The sequence below is a fragment of the Arvicola amphibius genome, chromosome 3, assembly GCF_903992535.2.
Source record: "Arvicola amphibius chromosome 3, mArvAmp1.2, whole genome shotgun sequence".
Lineage (NCBI taxonomy): Eukaryota > Metazoa > Chordata > Mammalia > Rodentia > Cricetidae > Arvicola > Arvicola amphibius.
The window spans coordinates 121,758,547-121,783,724 of NC_052049.1; the positions used below are offsets into that span (position 1 = coordinate 121,758,547).

General features: G+C 38.1%; 1 protein-coding gene across 2 annotated transcripts in view; it reads left to right on the forward strand.

Annotated features, from left to right (window-relative positions):
• LOC119810316 (protein NPAT) overlaps positions 1-24,739 on the forward strand; it is a 40,564-nt gene extending 15,825 nt beyond the window's left edge. Inside the window, exons 8-18 of one of the 2 annotated variants that reach the window (XM_038323735.1) lie at positions 1,393-1,480; positions 2,115-2,206; positions 2,287-2,374; positions 4,915-5,011; positions 6,425-6,553; positions 9,026-10,663; positions 14,160-14,275; positions 14,356-14,464; positions 19,570-19,630; positions 19,724-20,855; positions 22,101-24,739. In XM_038323735.1, coding sequence (XP_038179663.1) covers positions 1,393-1,480; positions 2,115-2,206; positions 2,287-2,374; positions 4,915-5,011; positions 6,425-6,553; positions 9,026-10,663; positions 14,160-14,275; positions 14,356-14,464; positions 19,570-19,630; positions 19,724-20,855; positions 22,101-22,178 — 3,628 coding nt within the window. In that variant the 3' untranslated portion in view covers positions 22,179-24,739. The remainder of the gene's footprint in view (positions 1-1,392; positions 1,481-2,114; positions 2,207-2,286; positions 2,375-4,914; positions 5,012-6,424; positions 6,554-9,025; positions 10,664-14,159; positions 14,276-14,355; positions 14,465-19,569; positions 19,631-19,723; positions 20,856-22,100) is intronic. The other variant, XM_038323736.1, reaches the window with a different exon arrangement.
• Positions 24,740-25,178: the final 439 nt, after the last annotated feature.

A 25,178-nucleotide genomic window follows, 5' to 3' on the forward strand; every position in this document is an offset into this window, starting at 1 on the left:
ATTCCAGTTGTCTTTTAATCAATGGTGTATCTTACTGTTCACTCACTTTCTGTAGTGATGTGCAGAGTAATGTGTGTGTTTCAGATGATCTTTAGTCATTTATAGTGTTCTCTTAAGTGAATGTAAGTAATGTTGGTTTTATGGTCCACATGAACACATGAAGTTCAGTCATACCAGCATGTTTTAAGGTGTCTTTTCCAGAAAAAAATTTTCCTGTTATACTTCAGCTTGTATTTCTTTAAAAAAAAAAAAAATGAGAGATCAGAGTGGTGTTTTTTTGTTGTTGTTGTTGTTTGTTTGTGTGATTGCTACCCCTCCTCTACCCACCCCTGAAGTTTTGTTTGGTTGGCTTTGGTTTTTTGGTTTGTTTTGTTTTTAGACATGGTTTATCTGTGTAGCCCTGGCTGTTCTAGAACTCACTTTGTAGACCAGCCTTGAACTCACAGAGATCCACCTAATTCTGATGCTCAAGTGGTAGGATGAAAGGTGTGCACCGCCACTGGCCAGGGCAAGAGATCAGAGCTCTAATTTTTTTTAATGACTATTTATTTTTATTTTATGTGCTCTAGTGATTTGCCTGCATGTATGTTTATGAAGGTTTCAGATCCCCTGGAACTGGAATTACAGACAGTTATGAGCAACCATGTGGATATTCCTTAATAGATAGTGTATTTCTAACCACTGATCCATTTCTTCAGCCCCTATAAGTAATTTTTATCTATTTGATCATCTGTTAACCAGTAGGTTTTGGGTTTTTGGTTTTTTTGGGGTTTGTGTGTGTGTGTTAGTTTTGGTTTTTGGTTTTAATTAAGTTTTCACTGTAAGTACTCTCTAATTTAAGACTTGACTATTACAAGCTTCCTTTAATTAAAAGTCTCCTTTATTACAAGCCTTCTGATTTAACCACATAAAACAGTAAAATATTTTCAAAAAACTTGACCATTTTATTATAAAAGTTCATGAATAATTAACTATTTTTCTGTAAATCCACTAATACAGCTGATCTCATTTTATCATGTAGGTAATGGAGCTGGGTGTGTAGCTCGGTGGTAGAACACGTGATTAGCATGTGTGAGCCCTAGGTTAAATCTCCAGCAGTACCAAATGAAGAAGAGGATAAAAGTAACAGAGTTCATAGACTTCAGACCACATAGCTAGTTTTGTTTTTTTAAGTTTTGTTTTTGTTTGTTTCTTTTTTTTCTTTTTCATCTTTGTAGTTTGTCATTGTTTATTAGAGCTCGAGTCCACTACATTTGAATCTGTGTCTGGTAATGCTTTCTCTGTTTTTCTAACAACTTTGTTTTTATGGAAAGAAAAAATATGAACTCAAGATGTATATACGTGGTCTGTTAAATATAATAGTAAAAGATAAGCTCTTAAAATGTATTTCAGTGAATCACAAAGGAAGAGTTTCACATCGTCTGGACCTCATTCTTCAATAAGGAATTTACAAGATCCAAATGCATTTGCAGTAGAAAAAGTAAGTGAACTTCCCAAAGTTTGCAGCTTGAAATAGTCTCAGATTAAAAAACACTGATGTATATATAGTTATGTGTGCTTATGAACTTTGATATGAATCTGAGAACAATAGAATTGCATATTGAATAGAGAATTGTAACTGGAAAGTAATACTTAGAGAACACACACATGACAAATGCACCAAGTAAAAATTCTTTGTGATTGCCGGATCCTTTGATTTAATTGAGCATTTTACCAGGCTCAGCTAATGAAAGGCATTGTGACAATAATGTGTAGAGCTGCATTTTAGATGTGTGAAGACCAAGCTGGTGAAGGTCTGTGGCAACACTTCTGAACTGCAGAATCCGTGTTCAGGTCTAATGTGGAGGAGGCACAGAGCTTGGGTTTCTACTTGCGTTTATCATACCTGTCTACTGCTACGGGTTTTTTGTGACATTTTTGTTTTTTCATTACTTATTTAGAGATGAGGTCTTGTTATGCTGTTCAGATTGAACTCAAACTCCCGACTCTAATTTTAATCCTACCTCAGTCTCCCAAGTTGCTGGGATGAAAAAGCATTGGCTTTGGTTTGATTTGGTTTTCAATGATATAATATTTTTTTCTAGCCTTTTACTAGTCTTGATTTTTTTTTTCAGCAAATGGTTATTGAAAATGCAAGAGAGAAGATATTAAGCAACAAATCTCTTCAAGAAAAGCTAGCAGAAAACATAAATAAGTTTTTGACTAGGTGAGCTGTATGATTCAAAGCTCTGGTTATTTTTGCCCAATCACCCAACTGCACTAATGGTTTTCCTTTCTGTGTTGCAGTGATAATAGTATTGCTCAAGTACCTAAGCAAACAGACAACAACCCTACTGAGCCAGAAACTTCAATTGATGAACTTTTAGTGCTTCCGGTATGTGTAGAGGTGTGTGTGGGTGTGTATGTAGGGATATGAATGGGTGAGAGTGTTTTGGGGGATTGTACAGTTAGAACTAAATGTTATCTTGGTTTTATTTTAAAAGCATTGCCAAAAAATTGTATGAATAAAATCTAATTTATAATAATTAAAATAAAATTTTATTGCATATGTAATTTGTTTCTGAATATATTTGAGCAGTGAACACATTTCAGAGAGTCATTTATTTAAATAGTAAAAATGGTAATAATTTTTTCTAATGCTTCTAATAGCTAATCTGCTTTATAGATACCAGTGCAGCTTTATTATACCTATAAAAATTATTCACGGATTTTTAAGTATTCAGTACTTGCATCGCTACCTTGGTATCTTTGTATTTGATGGACAGCAGCACTCTGTCTTGATTTCCTATACATTGCTAGGAACTGAGTAGTAATTTAAAGATGACTGAAGTAGTATATTATGTATGACTTGCATTCATCATGTACTTTATAACAAACTAATCCTAAATGTAGCATTTCTCAATCCTAATTCCAGTTTTCTTCCCTAATATTTTTTGTCATGCTTGAGTCTTGTGTTGGTGATGCATAATTCTCACTGTGGTTTAATGAATTTTCACTTCCAACACCTGAGGGATTTTCCCCTCTTGCTGAACTGTAATTTTGGTAATGTTGAAGATCTCATTTATTTTCTCTTTAAAGTCACTGATTAGCTTAATTTGTGTCGTATAATTCATCTAGTTTGTAGCATCTTTGTATATTCAGTAATTGAGAAGTTAGTTATCTCTTGCTGATAGCATCTTTGTTGGTTTTATGTGTCTGTTCATACTTTTAAGGTTTCCATCTCTAGTACCTCTCAAAGGGAGCAACCAACTACTATGACAGCAACAACACCAAATCAAACACGATACCCCCCAAAAAAAATCCACCCTCAACTAAAGCCAGCTCATATATCATAAAGACCATAGAGCAGAAATGGACAAAACTAGTGTAGTGTGTTACAAAGTCAAAAATTAGTAAAGGTGAATGTGACAATAATAAGCTAGTGGAATGAAGACTAGAGCAAAGGAGAGTAAGGTTAAATAAAAGGATGGAAAAGGAAGTTATTAAAAAGGCGAAGAAAGAACTAGTGATTAAAAAAAAATCAAGCCAGCCCTGGTGGCACACGCCTTTACTCCCAGCACTCAGGAAGCAGAGGTAGGAGGATCTCTGTGTTCAAGGTCAGGCTGGTTTAAACATTGAGTTCCAGGACAAGATAGTCAAAATACTACTGAAAGTATTATTTATTTAAAAAGGAAGCAGAAGAATGTGGAGCTGAATTATTGCAGCAAATTCTTTATGGATAATCTGTGGGATAGAGGTACAGAGTGGGAGTCTCTTCGGAGACTTCTGTTTCCTATGATTTAGGCTAGTCCTAATCCATACTGGATAAATGTCTTAAACTAATAGAGCTGTCTTTACTTGAATAGCTTCCCTCAGTCTGTAGGCTAAGTTTTCCCACCTTATCAGTTCATACACCCTACAATGGAGTCTTTGTAGTGGGGGAAGCAAACCGCACTAAGATCATACTTTGAAAACTATAGACATTAAATATCCTGTCAATGTGACCATGGACATGAAGAATTTGTTGAAGCTTCAGGCTTCTCAGTTCTTACCCAGTGAACTGCATAGCAGAATGGTTGTTTCCAGACAACCCACTGTCTTCAGGCTAACAGTCTCTGAGCTATCAGGTGATGATGGGCTTGCCTAACCACAGAGAAAGGGACTATTGCCAGTTATATCTTTGGATGCTCAGACTGAACTCTTCCTTTCCCTCATTTCCATATCTGTCTACCTTATCGCTACATCTCCTTCCCACAGCTGTTTGACCCTGGGTAGGTGGGAAGTTGATTCTAGGTTCCCTGACTTATGATCATCCCTTGTTTTCAGATCTCAGGTTGTCTCATCTTATTAGAATCCCTCTCAAGATTGTGTCCACTTATAGCCCTCCAAGACAGGGCAGACAACGAATGGGCCCCCTTTCCACTGCTAGCCCGGCACAGTGGGGATTCAGTATCTCAGCAACACTCCCAATAGCATTTGAGGATGTTGAGAACTGGAGTTTTGTCTTAAGGCTATGTAAGACTGCCTATCTCTCTTTCACCCTCCACATGGCTTTCTCTTTAAGTGAGGCTGTGTTTTTGCCTTTCCCGGCCACCACTGGAGCATGTGCTTCTTAATTCCTTTTCACTGTGTCACCATCTGTCCATTCCCACCGGGCAGTTATCCTGTTACCCCTCTGTGATGCAAGTGTTGTCCTTCCACCCATTCTTTTCAAAGTACAGTCTGATCCTGGTCCTCACTCTTCTCATAAACTACAGTTTCTAATCCACTAGCCCAGAAGTCTTATTTTCTTTTAGATAGGCCTATTGTTCAAATCAAAAAGATTTTCTTGTAGGGAAATACTCATATATAAAGATTACAATAACATGAGTAATAATCTCTGATATTAAAGCTGTATTAATCCTACTTGTTCATGACTTTATTTTTACTTTGCAGAGTGAAATCCACATGTCTGAAGAAGCAATACAAGATATATTGGAACAGACAGAATCAGACCCAGCATTTCAGGCTCTCTTTGATCTCTTTGACTATGGTAAATACACCATTTACTATAGCAAGTAGACAAAATTTTCTCGACTATCTTGAATAACCTAGCACAGAATAAAGTAACATCACCTAGGGCTTCTGAAAACTTCCTGTTTCATTACAGCAAGTAATGTATGGAGATGCAAGGGTATGCCTTTATGTTTACTTAGGAAAGTTCAATTATAAAAACAGAATGGGGGGGAGGGGCTGGAGAGATGGCTCAGAGGTTAAGAGCACTGACTGTTCTTCCAGAGGTCCTGAGTTCAATTACCAGCATCCACATGGTGGCTCACAGCCATCTATAATGAGATTTGGTTCCCTCTTCTGGCATGCAAGCATAAATGGAAGGAATGTTGTATACATAATAAATAAATAAATCTTAAAAAAAAAGTTTAAAAAAAAAAAACAGAGAATTGGGTTTTTGGTTTGATTTGGTTTTGTATTTTTACCAGTCAACATGAGGTATGCTGACTCTGTTCTAATACAGGTAAATATAATTGAGAGATCCTAAAAGAATGTGAAGTATCCAGCATTAAAGTCAGAAAAGCCATCGTATCAGCATTCTCTATGAACTTGTTAAGTGTGCAGATTCTTGGACCTTCCAGAAGCTCTTAATAAACGTTTATCATTCAGAGCCACCATTTGGGCTGGAGAGATGGCTCATGATCTGCTTTTCTAGAGGTCCTAATTTAAACTCCCAGCAACCACGTGGTTTACAGCCATCTTTAGTGGGATCTGATGCCCTTTTCTGGCATAAAGTCATACATACAGATAGAGCTCTCACATTAAACAAACAAACAAAAATCTTTAAAAAAAAAAAAAGAGCCACTAGTTGAGCTGGACGGTGGTGGTGTACGCCTCTAATCCCAGCACTCCAAAGGCAAAGCAGGTGGATCTCTGAGTGTGAGGCCAGCCTGGTCTACAGAGTGAGTTCTAGGACAACCAGGACTGTTACACAGAGAAAATTTGTCTCAAAAAAAAAAAAGAAAACAAACCAGCAGTTGTAGTCAGGTGTCATGACATGTGCCCATTGCCTCAATATTCAAAAGACTGAGAGGCAAGAGGATTGCATGAACCAAAGACTTCAAAAGAAGGCTAAGGCAGCATAGAAAAAAAATAATGAAAATTTGGTGAGAAAAGGTTTGAATTCATATTTGTAAGTGGCGTACAAAGCAGCATGTTAACAATTTTAAGGGTGTGGCTATAATCTTTAGGGGTTCAGAGGTTGGGATAAGAAATTCAGGAGTTCAGAGTCAGCTTTGGCTAAATAATAAATTCAAGGTCAGCCTGAGCTACCTGAGACCCTGTCTCAAAAAAGAAAGTATGACAGAAATAAAACTTTGATTAATTTATTTAAGAATGGCAGTATTTGTGCTTTTTGTAGTATGGTCACTTAATTTCTCTATTCTCCTTTTAACAGGTAAAACAAAGAATAATAAAAATATATCACAAAGTGTTTGTAGTCAACATATGGAAACTAATTCTAATATAGTCTTAACTGAAGAAACTAACCTAGCAATTAAAAGTTCTTTTGAAACAGAAGAATCTGGTAAGATTTTTTTTTGTTAATGATCAACTAAAATGTTAAAATTGTTTCAAAATTCAAAAGCAATACTATTTAAATTAGAAGCTATTCAAATTACTACATAGTTCATTTTTATGCTCATAATTCCCTGTCCAAATCCTTTGATTAAAATATTAATTTTTCATACTAATTTTTTCATAGAGCAGTAGACACACAATCTAATAATAAATAGATTGGCCAATGGACAAGTCTGTAATGAAACAGTTCCATTAAGGCTCAAATTCTAATGTCTGATCTATTAGAGTTTTTCAGCCCTCTGAGTTAAGCTGACAGTCAGTAATTGTTTCAAGGAAATGATACAGTTTAGGCTGATAGTCTTGAATTTGGTTATTTGTAAGTTTGTAGGTTATCCTGCATCCCTGCTGTCTTTATTCGGAGCCTTACAGTTAGTTATGTCTTTCTTTTTTTTTTTTTTTTAAATATTTTATTTATTTGTTATGTATACAATATTCTGTCTGTGTGTATGCCTGCAGGCCAGAAGAGGACACCACACCCCATTACAGATGGTTGTGAGCCACCATGTGGTTGCTGGGAATTGAACTCAGGACCTTTGGAAGAGCAGGCAATGCTCTTAACCTCTGAGCCATCTCTCCAGCCCTAGTTATGTCTTTCTTTGAGTACCAACATAGCATAGTTAGTCCATACATAGGAAGCACTTGGTGAATTAAAGAAAAACATGAGTAAGTCAGTATTAAAATTTTTAAAATATAGAATATTTTTTAAAGAAATCTTGTCAAGTATACCACAAATTTATAGAAGTACATAATAAAATTGTATTAGCTTTCTGTTGTGTAATCAAATCAAGAACTTGCCTGTGGAATCATCTCTCAAGTGAGAAAAGGTTCATTGCCAGCACAACAAAGAGTCCTTTCAGTCCCTGGGTCTGTGTTCTTCAGATAGTCATCATCTTCACTTTTCATAATTTGGTAAACTTTATGCCTTTTTCAGCAACAGGCACCTCCATATTACTTAGTCTCTCTACAAGCCATGCTTGATTATCATTTCTCCTTACCTGTTTTGATTGATTGGTGATTTTTTTTTTTTTTTTTTTTTTTTTTTTTGTGACAGGATTTCTCTGTGTCGCCCTGGCTGTCCTGGAACTTTCTCTGTAGACCAGACTGGCCTTGAACACAGAGATCCACCTGTCTCTGTCACATGAGTGCTGGAATTAATGATGTGTGCCGCCACCACCTGGCTCCTTACTTGTTTTTAAGTGAAATGAGTAATGGCTTCCAGTTTTTTCACATCTTGTCCTCAAAAACTTGTTTTGGAATATCTTTCTTTGAGTTCATTGTTAATAACAAAGCTCAACTTTGCATTTCTTAGGCTGAACTATATTTGTGCAGTTGTGTGTTCACAACTAAAAGATTGTTTCACTGAAGCTTTCGCATAAGCAAAATAAAACTTGTAATCCTGTCCTCAGAAAGTCTTGCAAATTCATTAAGAAACCTCTTTCAGGTTGAGAATGGAGCGTGTGGCAGAGTGCTTATGTAACCTAGTGCTCAATTTAATCTTTAGCACTGCTTTTTTTTAAGTGTCATTTGTCCTATTTGTGTGGCCTAATATAATTTCCCCTAATCTCTTACCTCAGTATAGAATTAAGTGGGCACTATACACTATATGATTTTACCAGTTATAATAGTTAAAGCCATTTTTATGATTTTTTTCCCTATTTCTTTCCATATTTGTTCAAATTGTCTCAATTATTACTGCTATAAAATTCACTGTATTGATGCTACCATTGTTTCCTCTTAAAAAGATTTTTTTAAAAAAATTTCTTTTTGGCCTTTTTCCTATATTGTATTACAATTTTCTATTCTATGTGTTTTTTCCTAGATATCTCAATCTCTATATCATTGAGTCAATTGTTTATATTTGCATTCTAGAAAAATGTGTATGGTTGTCCTCAGTAAATGTGTTAAATGTTAAAGTGTACACAGAAATAGTGTTAATTGCGCAAAATGATCTTGGTCTCATTTTACCATTAAAAATAAATCAGGCAAATAGAGTCAGTTGACATGGCAAAATTTGAAAATCCCATCATTCAGGAGGCTTGAAGTGAGAGGATCACTGCAAGTTCAAGGCCAGTGTGGGCTACTTACATAGTGGGACCTGTCTATTAAACACTGAGAAGAAGAAAAATGTCCAAATAGGGAAGCAACTATTTCCACTATTGTTTAGAGCCAGATTAGGGCATTTTGTCTTTTGGTAAGTACTGGATGTTCTTAAGCCTGTGTACATTTTCCTTCTTTGGCGTCTGTTTTCCTAGAAACTTGAAAAACAATCTGACATTTATTAATTGTGCATCAGTCTTAAACTTAACTGTTATGCCAAAGATTAGTATTTTCTTGGCAAAGTAGGTTGTACAGGAAAAATGGCTGCTTTCAGAAGCTAAACATACTCAAGGTAACTTTCCATCACACTGGTGTTTTACAGATGGGCAATCTGGTCAGCCTCCCTTTTGTACATCCTATCAAAATGAAGATGTATTATTAAGTGATTTGAAGAATGGCAACAGCCATGATGTTCTTCAACAAGAATCCCAGGAAAATTTCTCCCAAATAAACACTAACATTCAAAAAAAGGTCTTTAAAACAGCTGTACCTGCTGAACAGAAGTGTGCCCTTGATATTACCTTTGAGTCTGTGTCTAATTTGAGTGACTTTAACCAAAGAGGAGGCTCTACTGAATGTAATGACCATTGTTCTGAGTTATACACCAGTCAGATGCCCACTGACACTGAAAGGGCTGTGGAGGTTGAAAAGGATTCTTTGTCTCCAAGTATGCTGAATGAACCTCAGATACAGCCTGACCAGCCCGATGTGCCAGTGACTTCATTTGTGTCTCTTGGTAGTGAAGCCAATGATGAAAACTTAATTCTCTCTGGGAAAAATACCCAACTTTTGTCCCAGGATACTCCATTAACTGGAAAGCCATCTAAAAGTCAATTTTGTGAAAATTCTAACAATATAATAAAAGTTAAAGCTAATTCCCATGGTTCCGAGCCACTAGATTCTTGTCAAACTCAAAGCAGTAAAATTGAAACTAATAGTGTATCATCAGTTGCAGCACAGCCACTGCCAGATTGCCAAGATAATTCTCCATTGCAAAGTAAAACATCACCTGGGGCTGTTGAAAGTTCAGGTTTAAATGTATCTGAACAAATAGAAATTCATCTTGAAGAATCGGTCCCTTCAGATAAACAGCTATCTAATGGTTCAGCATCTGTTGACTTGAATCATATGGAAAACAAGCCTGAGACACTTAAGTCTAAGAACTCCCAAGAGCCTTCCTCTTCTGTGAAAGATGGAGATACAGTTTTTCTCTCTTTGGGTGAACACAACAGCTGTGAAGAAGTTGCACTGGTTCCCCGAGAGGATAATCCTGTGAAAAATAATCATTCGCTTCCTTCAGAATCTGGTGGTTCAGTGGGAGGGTCTCCTGAGACCCAAAGTACTGATGGTAAGCCTAGCAAAGACTCAGTGGAGGTGGATGCATCAAGTATCGTCTCTCTCAAAATTATCATTAGTGATGATCCATTTGTTTCCTCAGATGCAGAGCTTAACAGCGCTGTATCTAGTATCAGTGGAGAAAACTTGCCAACGATAATTCTGTCTTCTAAATCTCCTGCCAAAAATGCAGAATTTGTTACATGCCTGTCTTCAGAAGAAACTACAAGTGCTGTTGTATCTGTTGAAGTAGGGGATTCTGGCTCAATGGAGCAGAACCTTGTAGTGCTGAAACCTGAGGAACCTGTGGTAAACAACCCTCAGAGTGAAGATGGCATTACTTTTTCAACCAGTGTTGCACCATGTGTTCCTAAGGACGGAGGATACATACAGTTGATGCCTGCCACAAGCACAGCCTTTGGCAATTCAAGTAACATTTTGATAGCTACCTGTGTGACTGATCCAACAGCCTTGGGACCAACTGTCAGTCAATCTAATGTAGTGGTATTGCCTGGGAATTCTGCACCTATGACTGCACAGCCTCCTCCACAGCAGTTACAGACACCACCAAAGTCTAACAGTGTATTTGCTGTCAACCAAGCTGTGTCACCAAACTTTTCACAAGGTAACTCTAAGAGCATATTGGAGGTGAGCTGGGGATATAGTGGTGGAAAGCACTTGTATAGCATGTGCAAGGCTGTGGACTGTATCTCCAACACTGAATGAAAAGTGATACGTGTATGTATGTGTAATTTATATGTGTGTGCACACATTTTGGAGCTTCTCTGTATTGCAATATTAATTTTCTTGTGTGAAGTCACTGACCAGGAGATAATATAGATAATTCACATGACAAAATACCATACAAATAATTGCTTATGCCTTTCTTCCTACCTAATTCAGCCAGGTTTTGTTTAAATCTGATAGGATATAGCTTTAATTTTTTTCTTTTATAGTTTTTCGTCTACAGCACTAAGCTGTGAAAAAGAAAACGTAATTCATTTCATAGCTGTAAACATTTTAACTCAACGTAGCAGGATATTTCTTTATTCTCATTATAGTCATAGTTTTTTGTTTTTGTTTTTTTTTACTGGGGGGGGTAAGGGAGTTTTGAGACAGGGTTTCTTGGTATAGCCCTGGCTGTTTTGCAACTCACTCTTTAGACCAGGCTAGCCTCAAACTCAGAGAGATGACCCACTTGACTCTGCCTCCCAAGTGCTGGGATTACAGGCGTATGCCGCCACCACCTGACCCTATACTAAGTTTTTAAGGAATTTGTTTTTTAGAGAGACTTTCAAGAAAACCTGAATTCTACTAAAACTCTTTGTCATTTCTCACATTCTGTTGCTATTTTGAAATGATTCTTTAGAGGCTCCACAGGGGCTCTTGTCTTCATTGTATGCTGGTTTACATACAGTTAGTAATTGACAAGCTTATCATATCTGTTGATTTATGTTTTTTAGAGATAAGAATTTACACATGTTCTATATCCCCATGTGTACTGATTTATAGATTATTAAATTTAATTAAGTATTATCAACTATTAAATTTGGTGAATCTATTTTAAGAACTATTTCAAATGAGGTAAAAGAGAGGCCAGAACTATTGCATAATATGAAGCTTGAGTTTATTTAAAGCTTAGAGAAATGAGGAAAGATTTGAAGCCAACGGGAGTAGAATAAGTATTCGTGGATGTTTGGGAAACTGGCAGGTTTGTATGAAAATAAAATCAATCTGACAGGGATAGTTAGTGTATTAGGAAAAGGTACATTCACATGAAGACTAAATAACTATAGCTTTTCTTGTGGCTGACTCCTAAGAACCATGTATGCACTATAATTTTCCCTTGGTAGTTTAATCTGGTCACAAAAGTATATTGTTTTTGATCAATACCATTATGATAAAAATAGTTAAAGGCTGTAAATTCTCACTTGGAATCCAAGTTTTCTGATACCAAGTTCAAACATGAGACATTGACTAATCAGTGTCTAATTAGTTTCAATCTTCGTTAGAAGAAGCAGTATGTAATGGATCTTCTAGCCATAGTCTCGAGCTTAGGATAATATCGCTAAATGCTCTATACCTTAATATTTAGATTTGCTTTTTCTTCATTTCTCAACTTTATTACTGTACTTAATCAAAAATTTATGAACAGGATTGTCTTAATTAGGGTTTCTTTTGTGATGGAAACACCATTATCATTAACAGCTTTGGTAGGGGAAAGGTTATTTCACTCATTATGCCATAGGGAAAGTTAATCGTCAAAAGAGGTGAGGGCAGGAACTCAAGAAGTGGAGTCAGGAAAAGATGCAGAGCCATCCTGAGGACATAGAGGGCTGCTGCTTACTGGTTCCTCCCACTCTTGCTTATGACTTGCTCTGTCCGCTTTTTTTTTTTTTTTTTTTTTTTTATAAAACCCCAGATCTATAGCTCAGGAATGACACCACCCACGATAGGTTGGGCCCTCCTGTGTCAATTACTAAGAAAATGCCCTACAGGCTTGCCTACAGCCCAGTCTTAGAGAGGCAGTGTCTCAGTTGAGGGTCCCTCCTTTCAGATAACTCTAGCTTGTATCAAGATGACATAAAACTAGCCAGCACAGTTGGTGCCTTGTCATCTTGACACACAAACACATTACTGTTAAGCCATAACTTCTCTTTTTCTTCTCAAAGATCACACATCAGTATCAACATTGCAGTATAAACATTCCAAATTTTAAACTATAAAGTCCCGCAATCTTTAAAAATTCATTCTCTTGGGGTTGGAGAAATGTCTCAGTGGTTAAGAGCATCAGCTGTTCTTCCAAAGGACCCAGGTGTAATTCCCAGCACCCACATGGCAGCTCACAACTGTCTGTAACTCCAGGGGTTTGGCACCCTCAAACAAGCATACGTGCAGGCAAAGGATACATTAAAAAAATCTTTTAAAAAAAAAATCTGTCTTCAAAATAGGCAGTCTCTTTTAAAATTCAGTCTTTCAATTGTGCTCTTATCAAACCAAAAATAGTTACTTCAGGAGGGAAGAACAAGGGCACAGTCACAATCTGGACAAAGCAAAACCAAACTCAACAATATAAATCATTCACTGTCTGATGTCTGAGATTCACTCATCTTCTGGGCTCCTCCAGGGTGACACAAAGAACTTGGTTCACTTCTCAGGCGCTGCCCTCTGCAGCACACACAGCTCGTTGTCTAGGCTATGATGGCTCCACTCCACCACCTACTACTATTCTTGGTGGTCATCCCATAGTGCTGGGGTCCCTTCCTGCAACTGAGTTGCACTTTCAACAATAGCCCTTCCTGGGCTCTTTTCAGGGACGTCAGCCCTGCCATACAGTGCCAAGCCTCAGCTGCTCTCCATGACCCCTTCATGCCTTCAAAATCAGGACTGCCAGGGTGACTCTTACTTACACTACCAAGATTTGCTACCAGTATGAAGTACAACCTTGGCTGCTTCTGGAACACAGCTTCTATGTGCTGACCCCAAGGAAGTACTTCCCAGAAGACTTCACCTCAGTGATGCTAGTCTCTTAGTCACAACTGGTTCTTCAGCACCAACTATCCCAGCAAAGCAAAGGTTTTACTTGAGTACTTCTGGGCTCTTGCTAATCACAGCCAATTCTTCAGCTCCAGGTGACCAGACACTACAGATTCTTCACACACAAGGTCCAGTACAGTGTTTGCTTCCCTCTGAAACTTAACAAGTGAGGCCTTCATCGTCTGCACTGTCCTTAACATTCTTATCTTCCAAGCTCCTAAAGAACAGTTCACTGAACTCTTAATATCTAGCCCAAAGTTCCAAAGTCCTTCCACAGTCCTCCCCAGAATATGGTTAGGTCTGACAGTAATACTCCACTCGTAGTACCAACTTCTGTTTTAGTTAGTGTTAGTGCCGTGATGAAACACCATTACCAAAAGAAACTTGGGGAGGAAAGGATTTATTTCACAGTTCTATATAGCAGTTCATCAGTGAGAGCAGGAACCTGGAGGCTGGAGCTGGTGCAGAGATTGTCAGGAAAGAAGATTTAATGATAGACTTTGCTTCAAAATACTAATTTGACATTTATTGTTGTCAGAAGATTTATGGAAGTAAACCTGATTTTAATGAAAATTGCTTTTTAGGCTCTGCCATCATAATTGCTTCTCCAGTACAGCCTGTGCTTCAAGGAATGGTGGGAATGATACCCGTGTCTGTAGTTGGACAGAATGGAAATACATTCTCTACTCCTCCTCAGCAGGTATGTTTATGAACTAAGAATAGTGTGAGGAAGCATTGCAACAACAGCTTAGTTAATTGTGTCTGTGTGTTTCCTTCTAGGTCCTTCATATGCCTTTAGCAGCACCTGTTTGTAACAGAAGTATTACTCAGTTCCCCGTTCCTCAAAAATCTCAGAAGGCTCAGGGACTCAGAAACAAGCCTATTACAGGTACTTGTTCAAAGAGCTCGAACGTTGTGCTTGTGAAGCAGCAACTGAATGTTTTTTTGTTTGTTTGTTTTTTCAAGATTGGGTTTCTCTGTGTAGCTCTGGCTGAACTCAGATATCTGCCTGCCTCTGCCTCCCAAGTGCTGAGATTAGATACCCAGAGAATGTTTTCTTGAATACCTTGTACATCCCTAACAAGCAGTTCTCTTTCTCTTCAAGCAAGCAGTTTGTTTGTTTGGTTGGTTGGTTGGTTTTTTTTTTTTTTTTTTTTTTTTTTGGTTTTTTGATACAGGGTTTCTCTGCAGCTTTAGAGCCTGTCCTGGAGCTAGCTCTTGTAGCAAGCAGTTTTTGATTGGACAGCTTTGATTCTGGTAAATCCCTTTGCTTTGCTGAAGGCTTTAGGTTTTTTTTCTAGACACCTGCCTTCTCATCTCCCACAAGGAACAGGTGCCTGCCTTCTCCGGGATGACAGTTCATGGGATGCCTTTCCAGCCACACCTCTCGCTAAACGTGGACACCCGGCTCTCCCCTTCCCCACGCCGCCCCATGCCCGCAGGAAGTAGCCAGATTTGAGTCTACTCCCTTTTTCCAAAGAGAGCCTAAGTGTTTGTCATAATTACCATTCCAATTTTTTGTCACCCCTATATCCAAAGAGTCTGGAATGTTAGGTTGGAAGCATAGGTCCCAGTCCCTCGTGTCTATCCCAGCCCCCAGGCCTGGTCTGGACTTCAAATCCCAGCAGGCCAGGTCCTGACCTCTCCCTGGGGGTGGGGTCAGGACCACTTCCAGGGTACTTAAGTGATCCCCCTAAAGAAGAACAGGTGGTCTCCCTTTCTTCCTCCCTGGGGTTGCGTTCCTGTGGCTTCCCGGTTTCCCCCTCGGGGCCACCCAAGAACGCAGATCTCCCATTAAACCTGGATATTTTTTAATTTGGCTTGTTTTGATTTGGCTTGATAGGGAATTTTTGCGTCGTCAGGGAGCTTGTGTTAGGAAATATTCCTAACACCTGGTGAGCCCTCCAGCCCCAGATATTGGAGCCTGAGAAGTCATGCAGCCGAACTAAAGCAAGGAGAATATATCCCTGTAGGCTAGGGGTGATGCCAGTTCCTCCACAAGCTGGGTAAAACTGGCTGTTTTAGGCAGGGTCTTGGGCTACTGACAACTTGATGGGAGGAACTGCTGTAGCCCCCATGAACTGGGCTTTTGGTGCCTTTTCTTTGTTGGAGATTCTTTGAGAGAGAGGGCGTTGGAGAGAGAGAAATGGGGTTTTCCCAATCAAGCAGGAGTGAGTTAGAGGTTCCAGCTGAACAGGCAGTTTGGCTGATCTACCTCTTCAGGCTTCTCTGCTTGTTTGTGACTGTCTCTTAGCAGTCCTTATTGTTTATGTATGCTATGCCTGGGGAGGGAATGACTTGGTTACTCTGATCAGCTTTAGTGACTTCCTGAAGCTGTTGAGTTGATTACTTTCTGAGCCTAAGGAGATTTCCTTGCAGGATGCATTTTTACTTCCCTTTTAACATCCCCTGTTTTAAGGAGCTTCCCTACAAGATGGAGGGTTTGAATCTCAGAAAACAACCATACAATAACCATTAGTTTATTTATTTATCATCATTCAAAAGTATTGTTTAGTTTGCAAGTATCTACTTTCTGAGCTCAACCATTTAAATTGGCATATATTAGTTATAGTAGAATTTCTGGCAGTGCTGTCTTGGTTATTGTGAACTATCTTAACTTGTGTTTGTCTTGGAGTGTGTTCCTTTTTGATTTTTCAAGACAGGTTTTCTCTGTGTTAACCAGGCTAGCCTCAATCTCACAGAGATACTGCCTCTGCTTCCCACCTGCTGGGATTAAAGGCATGAGCTGCCACCACCTGGCTGTTTGGGGGTATTTTCATTTATCAGCCTTTTTTTTTTTTTACTTTATAAATAATACCAATCAAAATTCCCACTTCCTCCCCTCCCACTTCCCTTCTGCTCCCCCCAACACCCTATCCCTTACCCACCTCCAGTCCTAAGAGAGAAGTCCAAGGCCCTCCCTGCTACATCCAGGCTTAGGAAGGTGTGCATCCAAAGAAAATAGGATCCCAAAAAGTCAGTACATGCATTAGAGACAAATCCTAGTGCCATTATCATTGGCTTCTCAGTCTGCCCCAATTGTCAGTCATATTCAGAGGGTTCAGTTTGATCCCATGCTCGTTCATTCCCAGTCCAGCTGGAGTTGGTGAGCTCCCATTATCTCAGGCGCACTGTCTCAGTGGGTGAACCAACCCCTCATGATCATACTTCCTTGCTCATAGTCTCCCTTTGAGAGTTGATTTGCTGGGTATAGCAATTATAGCTGAGAATTATTTACTTGATTTATATCCTTTCCTGCTTTTCTGACTTGAAGGGTATTGGTAAAAGATCTCATGTTGTTTTGATGTTTCTGCCTCTATGTGAGTTAGTGTTACTCCCTTACAATTTTTACTCTTGTTTCTTTGTTCTGAAATTTTGGCTATTGTATATTGTAGGATTGCTCTTTTCTGGACATTATTGGCTTTGGTTTTTGAGTTTTTGTTGTCATTTCTTTTTTGAAAGATTTATTTTATGTATATGACTTTTTTGTCTGCCTGGTGTCTGTGCATGCCTGGTGCCCACAGAGATTAGAAGACAGTACTGTATCCCCTAGAACTGGATGGTTGTGAGATACCATGTGGGTTCTGGAAAATGAACCCCACGTCTTCTAAAAGAATAACTAGTGCTCCTAGCCACTGAGCCACCTCCCCATTTGGAGTTCTTAATACATCTTGTGTTTGGATCTCTTTTTCAAGACTTGGCAAATTCTTGGCTATAATTCTATTGAATACATTGTCTTAGCCTATGGATTTTTTTCTGCTGCTTTTATCCATGGATTCAGATTTGGTCTCTAGAATATAATCTTTTTTTTTTTTTTAAGAAATTTTAGTTTTGTTTTTGTTTTTTCCCCTTTATGTCCACTTTATACCTTACCCTTCATCTCCAACATTGATTCTCCTGTTTACTTTTGTGTGTTGCAGTGACTTTATTTGATGATTTGTTCTTTCATTTCTGCAACTTTTGTGTTATTCTTTTTCATCATCTCGATTTCCTTCATGAATATTTGCTTCAGATTTTTACATTTTTCCTTTTACTGATTATTTTAAGTACTCTAGTAACTTATTTTCTTGTGTAAGTCATGGATTGATATACTTACCTGTGTATTTAAGTCCTTAATATAGTGGTTGATCTGTTTTTTTTTTTTTTTTTAATGGGACTCTGAAATCTTTTTAAAATAAAGAGATGTTGGGGCTGGGGAGATGGCTCAGAGGCTAAAAGCACTAGTTACTTTTCCAGAGGTCCTGAGTTCAATTCCCAACAATCACATGGTGGCTCAAAACCATTTCTAATGAGATTTGGTAGCTTCTGACATGCATACAGAATACTGTGTACATAGTAAATAAATAAATCTTTTTTAAAAAAATATTTAAGTAGTCAAGTGAAAAGGACCTGGGAGAGGGGATCAGTAAGAATAAAGTGTTAGGAGTATGAAAACAATAGAGGAAATTTGTATGATAACAAAAAAGAAATGAAAACATTTAGGGCAAAGATTAAAATACAAACTAAAATTGATAGAAGGATGTTTTCAGTTTGTATTTCTTCCTGGTTGGGGAGAGCCTTCTGGTTACTTTAGTTTAGTCTATAAGGGAGCAGTTTTGCCAAACTATCCATACAGCTTCTTCCTGCTCTTGCCAGGGTGGGGGCTGTTGAGAATTAGATTAAGACCCCTTACTGCACCTCTGTTTTGATCCCCATTCTGCTGTTTCAAGTCTGTTAGTCCCATCAGGATGTTGTGACATGTTCACCATTCTGTTGCTTTTCCTGCAGTCTGAGGATCTGCTCATCTGGGTAGTGGCAGGCGTGAGGAAATGATAAGGGGCTTGTGCCCTTTTCTGGTACCTTATTTATGGCCTGTTGCTCCAATCTCTTCTCCAGCTACATTAAATTCAGCCTCCAATTGGTACTGTCTCTGCCTGGCTCTTTGTAGCATCTGGTTTTCAGAGTTGTTTGATATCACTTTCCTGGACCCAACTCAGCATAACAGTGTGGTGTGGCTGGGTATACCAGCTGGCTTCTTTATGGAGAAAAGTCTGTCTAGTCTTATCTTATTTCATGTAGCTCTTCCTTTTTTTTTTTTTTCCCTCCTCCATTGGTGATTTTATTACTTTGGCTTCCTGCTTTCTTCCATCCAAATTCCAAGTCTCACAAGCACTACCTCTAGTTTATCATAGCTCCTTCTCTCAAGATGCTTTCTTAAACTTAAGCTCTCTTGATCTAAGTACAGTTGACTTCTTTTCTCAGTTTCTTTGACATTTGCAGGTTCAGCCAATTTTGGAGAGTTGTAACTGCATTTGTGCTGAAGAGACTTTTCTCATTGTTTTTCCCTGAACAATATAGTATTAGCTACTAACATGATATTTCATATGAGTAACCTAAAGATGATTAAAGGATATGCTTAAGTTATGTGCAAGTACAGCTCCATTGTTCTGTAAGGAACCAAGCTATGTACAGGTGTTGGTATCAATGGGGTCAATTCACTCAGACGAACTGGTGTAGTAAGTGCCATTAAAAGCTGTAGTTCTTGAAGGTTGGATTCATGTTGGCCTGAAATTAAAGTAAGTCATTTGGTCTTTATTTAGATTTTCTTTATAAAATGAATGAGTATGCTATAAAAAATTTAAGTATTTAAAAAAAATAGTATAGCCAGGTGGTGATGGTGCATACCTTTAATCCCAGCACTCAGGAAGCAGAGGCAGGCCGGTATCATCAATGAGTTCAAGGTCATCCTGGTAGACAGAGTTCCTGGACAGTCAGGACTGTTATACAGAGTGCCTGTCTCGAAAAACCAACCAACCAAATAAATGAATGAATAAATGAATAAAATTAAAAATAATGAGAATAATATGTCTATGAAGATGTTTTATTTGTAAATTAGCAGTCATTTAAATTTTTTCTCATGTAACGTTATCATCTGGCTCATCCTTTTTCAGAGGAGTATATATATATTCTTTCACTATTATTTTTCTTTTCTAATGAGTTAATTTATGATTCCAGGAAAACAAGTAAATAATTTGACAGATTTGTCCGGTCTTTCAGGAGCATGTCATATGCAAAGGTAAGAATAAAATAATTTATACTGTAGATTATTAAAATGCTCAAATGACAAATTTCATGTTACTAAAAATAAGGTGTTATATTTTCATTTCAGTAGAACTGAAGCTTCTGATAAGAATATAGCCTCTGAACTTGGGAAAAAATTAGAAGAGGTCACAATTCCCCTCTCAGCAGAGAGGATAGCTCCTGCCAGCAAGCCATTTGAAAGTCATAGGCGTGTGCTCTGTTTTGATAGCACTGTTTCTTCTGTGACAAATACGCAGGGGCCACAGAATAAGATGACCTCCCAAAACAAAGAAAAGAAGGACACGTCCTGTCCTATTGACTCAGCCATTGTAACCTCCACCTTAAAGCCGCCTTCTAGTAGTGCCGTTAAAAGAGAGCGAGAGAAAACTGTGCCCAAGATTTTATCTAAATCAGAAGCTGCCTTTAGCCGACACACCACTGTGAAAGAAATTCAGTCTGAAAAGAAAGTTTTCCCCACAGAAGTGGCTCTTGAGTCTTTCCATAAAGCAACAGCTAACAAGGAGAATGAGTTGTGCAGTGATGGGGAAAGGCAGAAGAATCCAGACTCTTCAAAACTGCCTGTTGGGCAACAGAATGGGAGCTTGCGGAATGAAAAAGCTATAGCTTCCCTGCAGGAGTTGACCAAAAAACAAGCCACATCCTCAAACAATAAAAATGCTACTTGTATAGGTGGAACTGTGAAGGACCTAAAACAAGAGCAAAGTAAATCTACTAATTCCTTAGTTGGTGCAGAAATATTGCAGGATGTTGCACTGCACAGCCCAGCAAATAGGATTGCTGATACTGATTTGCCAGTACCCCGGACACCTGGCTCCGGAGCAGGGGAAAAGCATAAAGAAGAACCTGCCGACAGTATGAAGGCGCCCTCTAGCAGGCGCTTTGGTGAAGATGGCAGCATGCCCAGAATAATGGTCCCTCCTGTTACTGCAGACTTGCCTGCCTGCAGCCCAGCCAGTGAGACAGGCAGTGAAAACAGCGTGAGCATGGCTGCTCACACGCTTATGATTCTCTCTAGAGCAGCAATCGCTAGAACGACAGCAACGCCTCTGAAAGATAACACACAGCAATTTAGAACATCTTCAAGGAGCACTACAAAAAAGCGGAAAATTGAGGAATTAGATGAGCGGGAGCGAAACTCCCGTACTTCTACTAAAAATCTTGCAAATTCATCAGTACCAATGAAAAAGAAGAAAATCAAGGCAAGTTTAAAAGTTTTCATTCCAGTTCCACTCTGTCCTTTCCTTCAGTGTTCACATTAGATAGCCAACTTAGTACTGTTTTGTTACAGCTACCTGACCAAATGTAACCTCAGGACCATACACTTAGTAGTGTTTCCCAGTCACGATGATATCATTCTTAGGAGAAGTGGATGTTGTATCATGATACCTATCACCCAGGATTTTTCATGGGAATACATAAAATGGGAAGGACTGGGAAGCTACCATTACATGAATTACCCAGTAAAACACCACCTTACTTTCTTTGACTTGGAGCTTTCTACTTGTTTCCCCTCTCTTCCATGGTCTTTAAGAAAAACTCATGTCCCCGTGTTTTTTCTTACCATGATTGTCTTTAGTAAGGCAGTGCAAGGGTAGTAGCAATGATAAATGCATATATGTAAAATTTGTTTGTTTTACTGAGTAGACTGAATCAAAAATATGTGAATACCGTAGAGAAAATATAATAGGTGGGGAAAAGGGTATCTAGGTTTTGTGCCCTGCAACTCTGAGTTTGACCTCTGTTTCAACTGCTTGTCATCCCTGTGACTGTCCATGTTAGTCTGTGGTCTCTTCCGTGCCTCATCATTTACCATAAAATCATACATCTTACTCTGGGTTTTATAGTCTACTATATAGTCTACTACTTCAAAAAGTATCTCTATACTTAATGGTAGGAACTTGGTGAGTGAGTGGTAATCTTTGTGTGTTAGCAAAGGAGTCAGCTGGTAAAGGTACTTGTTCTCAAGACTGATGATTATGGAGTTTGATCCCTAGAAACCATATGGTAGAAGCAGAAAAGCTCCCCCAAAACAGTCCTCTGACTTGTATACTCGTGTGTGTGTGTATGTGTGTGTGTGTGTGTGTGTGTACACGTGTTGCACACATACAAAATCAGTATAATAAAACAATATTTGTTAGTAATACTTTCTAAGGCCTATGGTTTTACAAACATGACCACCTTAAAGGAAGCATGTTCTCGTTTAACATTCACATAACATACTCGAGATTTGTTTCCTGCCTTTTGCCTAAACTAAATTACAATTAAAGTGTATTTTAACATTGGGTTGATAAAACCTGTCTTTCGCTGTAGAAATAAAGTTATGACAGAATCAAAAATGATGCAGTTTAATAGTAAAGAACTCTATATAATGTTTTAGGTGATCTGCTAAGAAAATTATCTGGCCTAGAGTTTATTGTTTTTACTTCTCGTTTTTGTCTTCACAGAAAAAGAAGCTACCTAGTTCATTTCCAGCAGGAATGGATGTGGACAAATTCTTGCTGTCGTTGCATTATGATGAGTGAACCCCCGATGTAGAGAACAGTAGCTGTTTAAAACTAGTGTCCTTCAAACTGTGCGTGTAGGAAATGGGATCGCGACAGACTCTGCAAACATGACCTGCACTTTCATTGTACTGAGATTTCACTTTATATCTTAAGTCACGCTGTTTCTGAAGCAGCTTCCTGGTTTGTAAATAGACTTCCTTGCTATATTTTTATTTTAGAAAAAAAGAAAATGTGCAAAAATGTAAGTAAAGCCAATCTGCAAAACTGTACAGCTTTGACACTGTATATTGTACATGTGTATATCGTGTAGAAATACAGCTTAAGTCAGCCTGATGTTCACACACTCTTGACTTCTATGATGCCCAAGGCTTCTGGAGTAGTTTCTCATCTCCTTTGTAGGAAGATGATGGTTAGTTTTATAAATTACCTTCAGCCAACATTAGTAAAAGACACATATATACAGCCACTAAGTAAAAAATAATGATGATGACCACTTCAGCTGGTTAATAGAGTACCTAATCAGAAAGCAGCAGCTTGATGATTACCCTCAGAATCAATAATTTACCACTCCTGTCTCATAAATTGCAGTAAAAACTATATTTCTGAAATTCTGTACTTTCTTCCAATCATCTGTTCTCTTTGTTTTAAAGAGATTTTTATAAACCATTTATTAAGTGTTCTGATACTTCAATTATAACAATTATAAAATTTTACAGACCATTAAGTGGTTAGACTATTGAGCCATAAAAAATTTGAGTTACGTAGTAGTTGAGATTTCTTTATTGTATATAAACTTTCCCTGAGTACTAGGGATACAAAGAATTGCACTAATTCATAGAATTTTTCACATACTAGTGACCAATGCACATTTAATTTAAATCTTGTATGTAAAGCTTATGTGGAGGATTGTCTTCTGGTGTCTTTGAAAGTCATGTCCATCATAAGATGTAAAAATACAAATCATAGTTCTATTGTAATTTAGTTTGCCCTAAATTGGGGTGTGTAAATAACTGTGTCTGTGCTTACCTATAGAGCATTGTGTTCCTAGAGTGTTGTAAATACTTGTTCTCAAGGGCCTTAGGGGAGAGAGGTGCCTTCTCTGTGCTGACGGATTTATAGAAGTAACAGTCAAGTTGAAAAGCTGGCTTAAACTTTAAAGTAATGACAGAAATTATCATTAATACTTGACCAATTGTGCCTAGATATTAAAGTGTTTTCGTAAGTCCTTTCTGTTTAACTAAATATAAGTATATTAGGATTTTTTTCCTACGAGTGTATATTTTATTAAAAAGTCACTTTCTTCAACCATTTTTTGTACTGGGCCTTTAACAAATAAATCCATCCCACTGTAATAACAAAGTTTTCAATATAAAAATTACGTCTTTAATTGCTAGACTTTACAAATTTATACTGAGAGAAATTTTTATATGACTGATCTATTCCTAAGGAACTGAATAATCATACAGTTAATATTTACAAAACTCAATTTGGGTCTCTCCTACAGTTAAGTTTGAATAAATGTATTTTCATTAACTTTACAAGTTTGAATTTATATTGACAGTCCTATTTAGAAACTGTTGGTTCAATTTCTTTGCAGGTTAGTTAATTCTCACTGTTTTTTAGAAATTCACATAATGCAGAAAATTACAGATTTTCTTGTTTAATTGAAATCTATGTGCTGCATTGTGAAAATTCGTATATAAGTTAACTCGTGATTTATTTAATAGTCGTGTGTGTTTTTTAGTCAGTGTCTCTCATGTAGCTCAGCTCACTTTGAATTCATTATATAGTCGAGTGACTTTTAATTCCTGATACTCCTCTCTACCTCCTAAATGCCCAGTATTGTAGGCATGTACCACACACAACTTCTTCAGGATTCTCTTCATTGTTGTTCTTTGGTGGGTTTGTTGTTGTTTGTTTGTTTTATTTTTTGAGACAGAGTCTCTATGTAGTCCTGGCTGACATCAAACTCAGAGATCTTCTGCCTCTGCCTCCCAAGTTCTGGGATTAAAGGTGTGTGTTACCATGCCGGCCTTCAGGATTTTTAGTGAACTATCCTGAAGCACTAGATAGTTAAGTCCAAAGACAATCTGCACATACACACAACCAGAGAACAATGTCAGGATGTTTTAATTCTCTATGCCATTCTCCCGTAGGACAAGGTCTCTCTAGGCCTGGAGCTTGATTATTTTAACCTGTGCTGACTGGTCAGCAAGTCCCAGAAATCCTCCTGTCTTCCTCCTTGTGGGACCCTCACCCCTTATTCTCAAAGGGGCGAGAAGAAATTTCCTAGCAGAATCTTTTCCCAGGAAGTATGTGGCTTTCTCCTCTCCCACCTGGGAGCACAAGGTCACTTAGCTCAGCCCAGCCAGCCAGCCACCTGGTGATAAAGAAGCGGATGGGAGGGAGCAAAAAACCTTGCGCCCGTGCCAGAAGCCGCTTCAGAAAGCCTCTTTGTAGTTACACCTTTAAATGCTTACCCCACAGAGGAGATACAGCTCCTCTCTACCTCACTGCGGCGGGGTCAGAGAGGGTTCCAAACATGTTTGTATCATGCTAATTAAACCTTGCTTATTACAGTCTGGGCCTCTTTGGTGGTCTCTCTCTGGGGGTCGCAATCTGGGTACAACACTCCTGTCTTTGTTTCCCACATCCAGCAGCAAGTGTACAGGTACACAAGTCATTTACATATGTGCTGTTCATATATAGGTGCTGAAGATCTGAATTCAGATCTTTATCCATGCTCAGCAAGCACTTAGCCACTAAGTCACCTGCTCTGCCTTCATTTCATTGTTTTTAGGTGTTACAAATAGAAACATCATTGAGCTCATTTGTAAAGAAACATCTGTTTACATATTCATTTATTTCCTTAGGAGACATTTTACTAGTTACTTTTCTGCCAACAAGTAGTTGTTTCTTCTAAACCATATATTTATACCTTGCAAAATGTATATTCAACTAAAGCATCACTTATTTCTCTAGGCTCTTATTTAATGTGTTTAAAATAGCAGTAGTTAA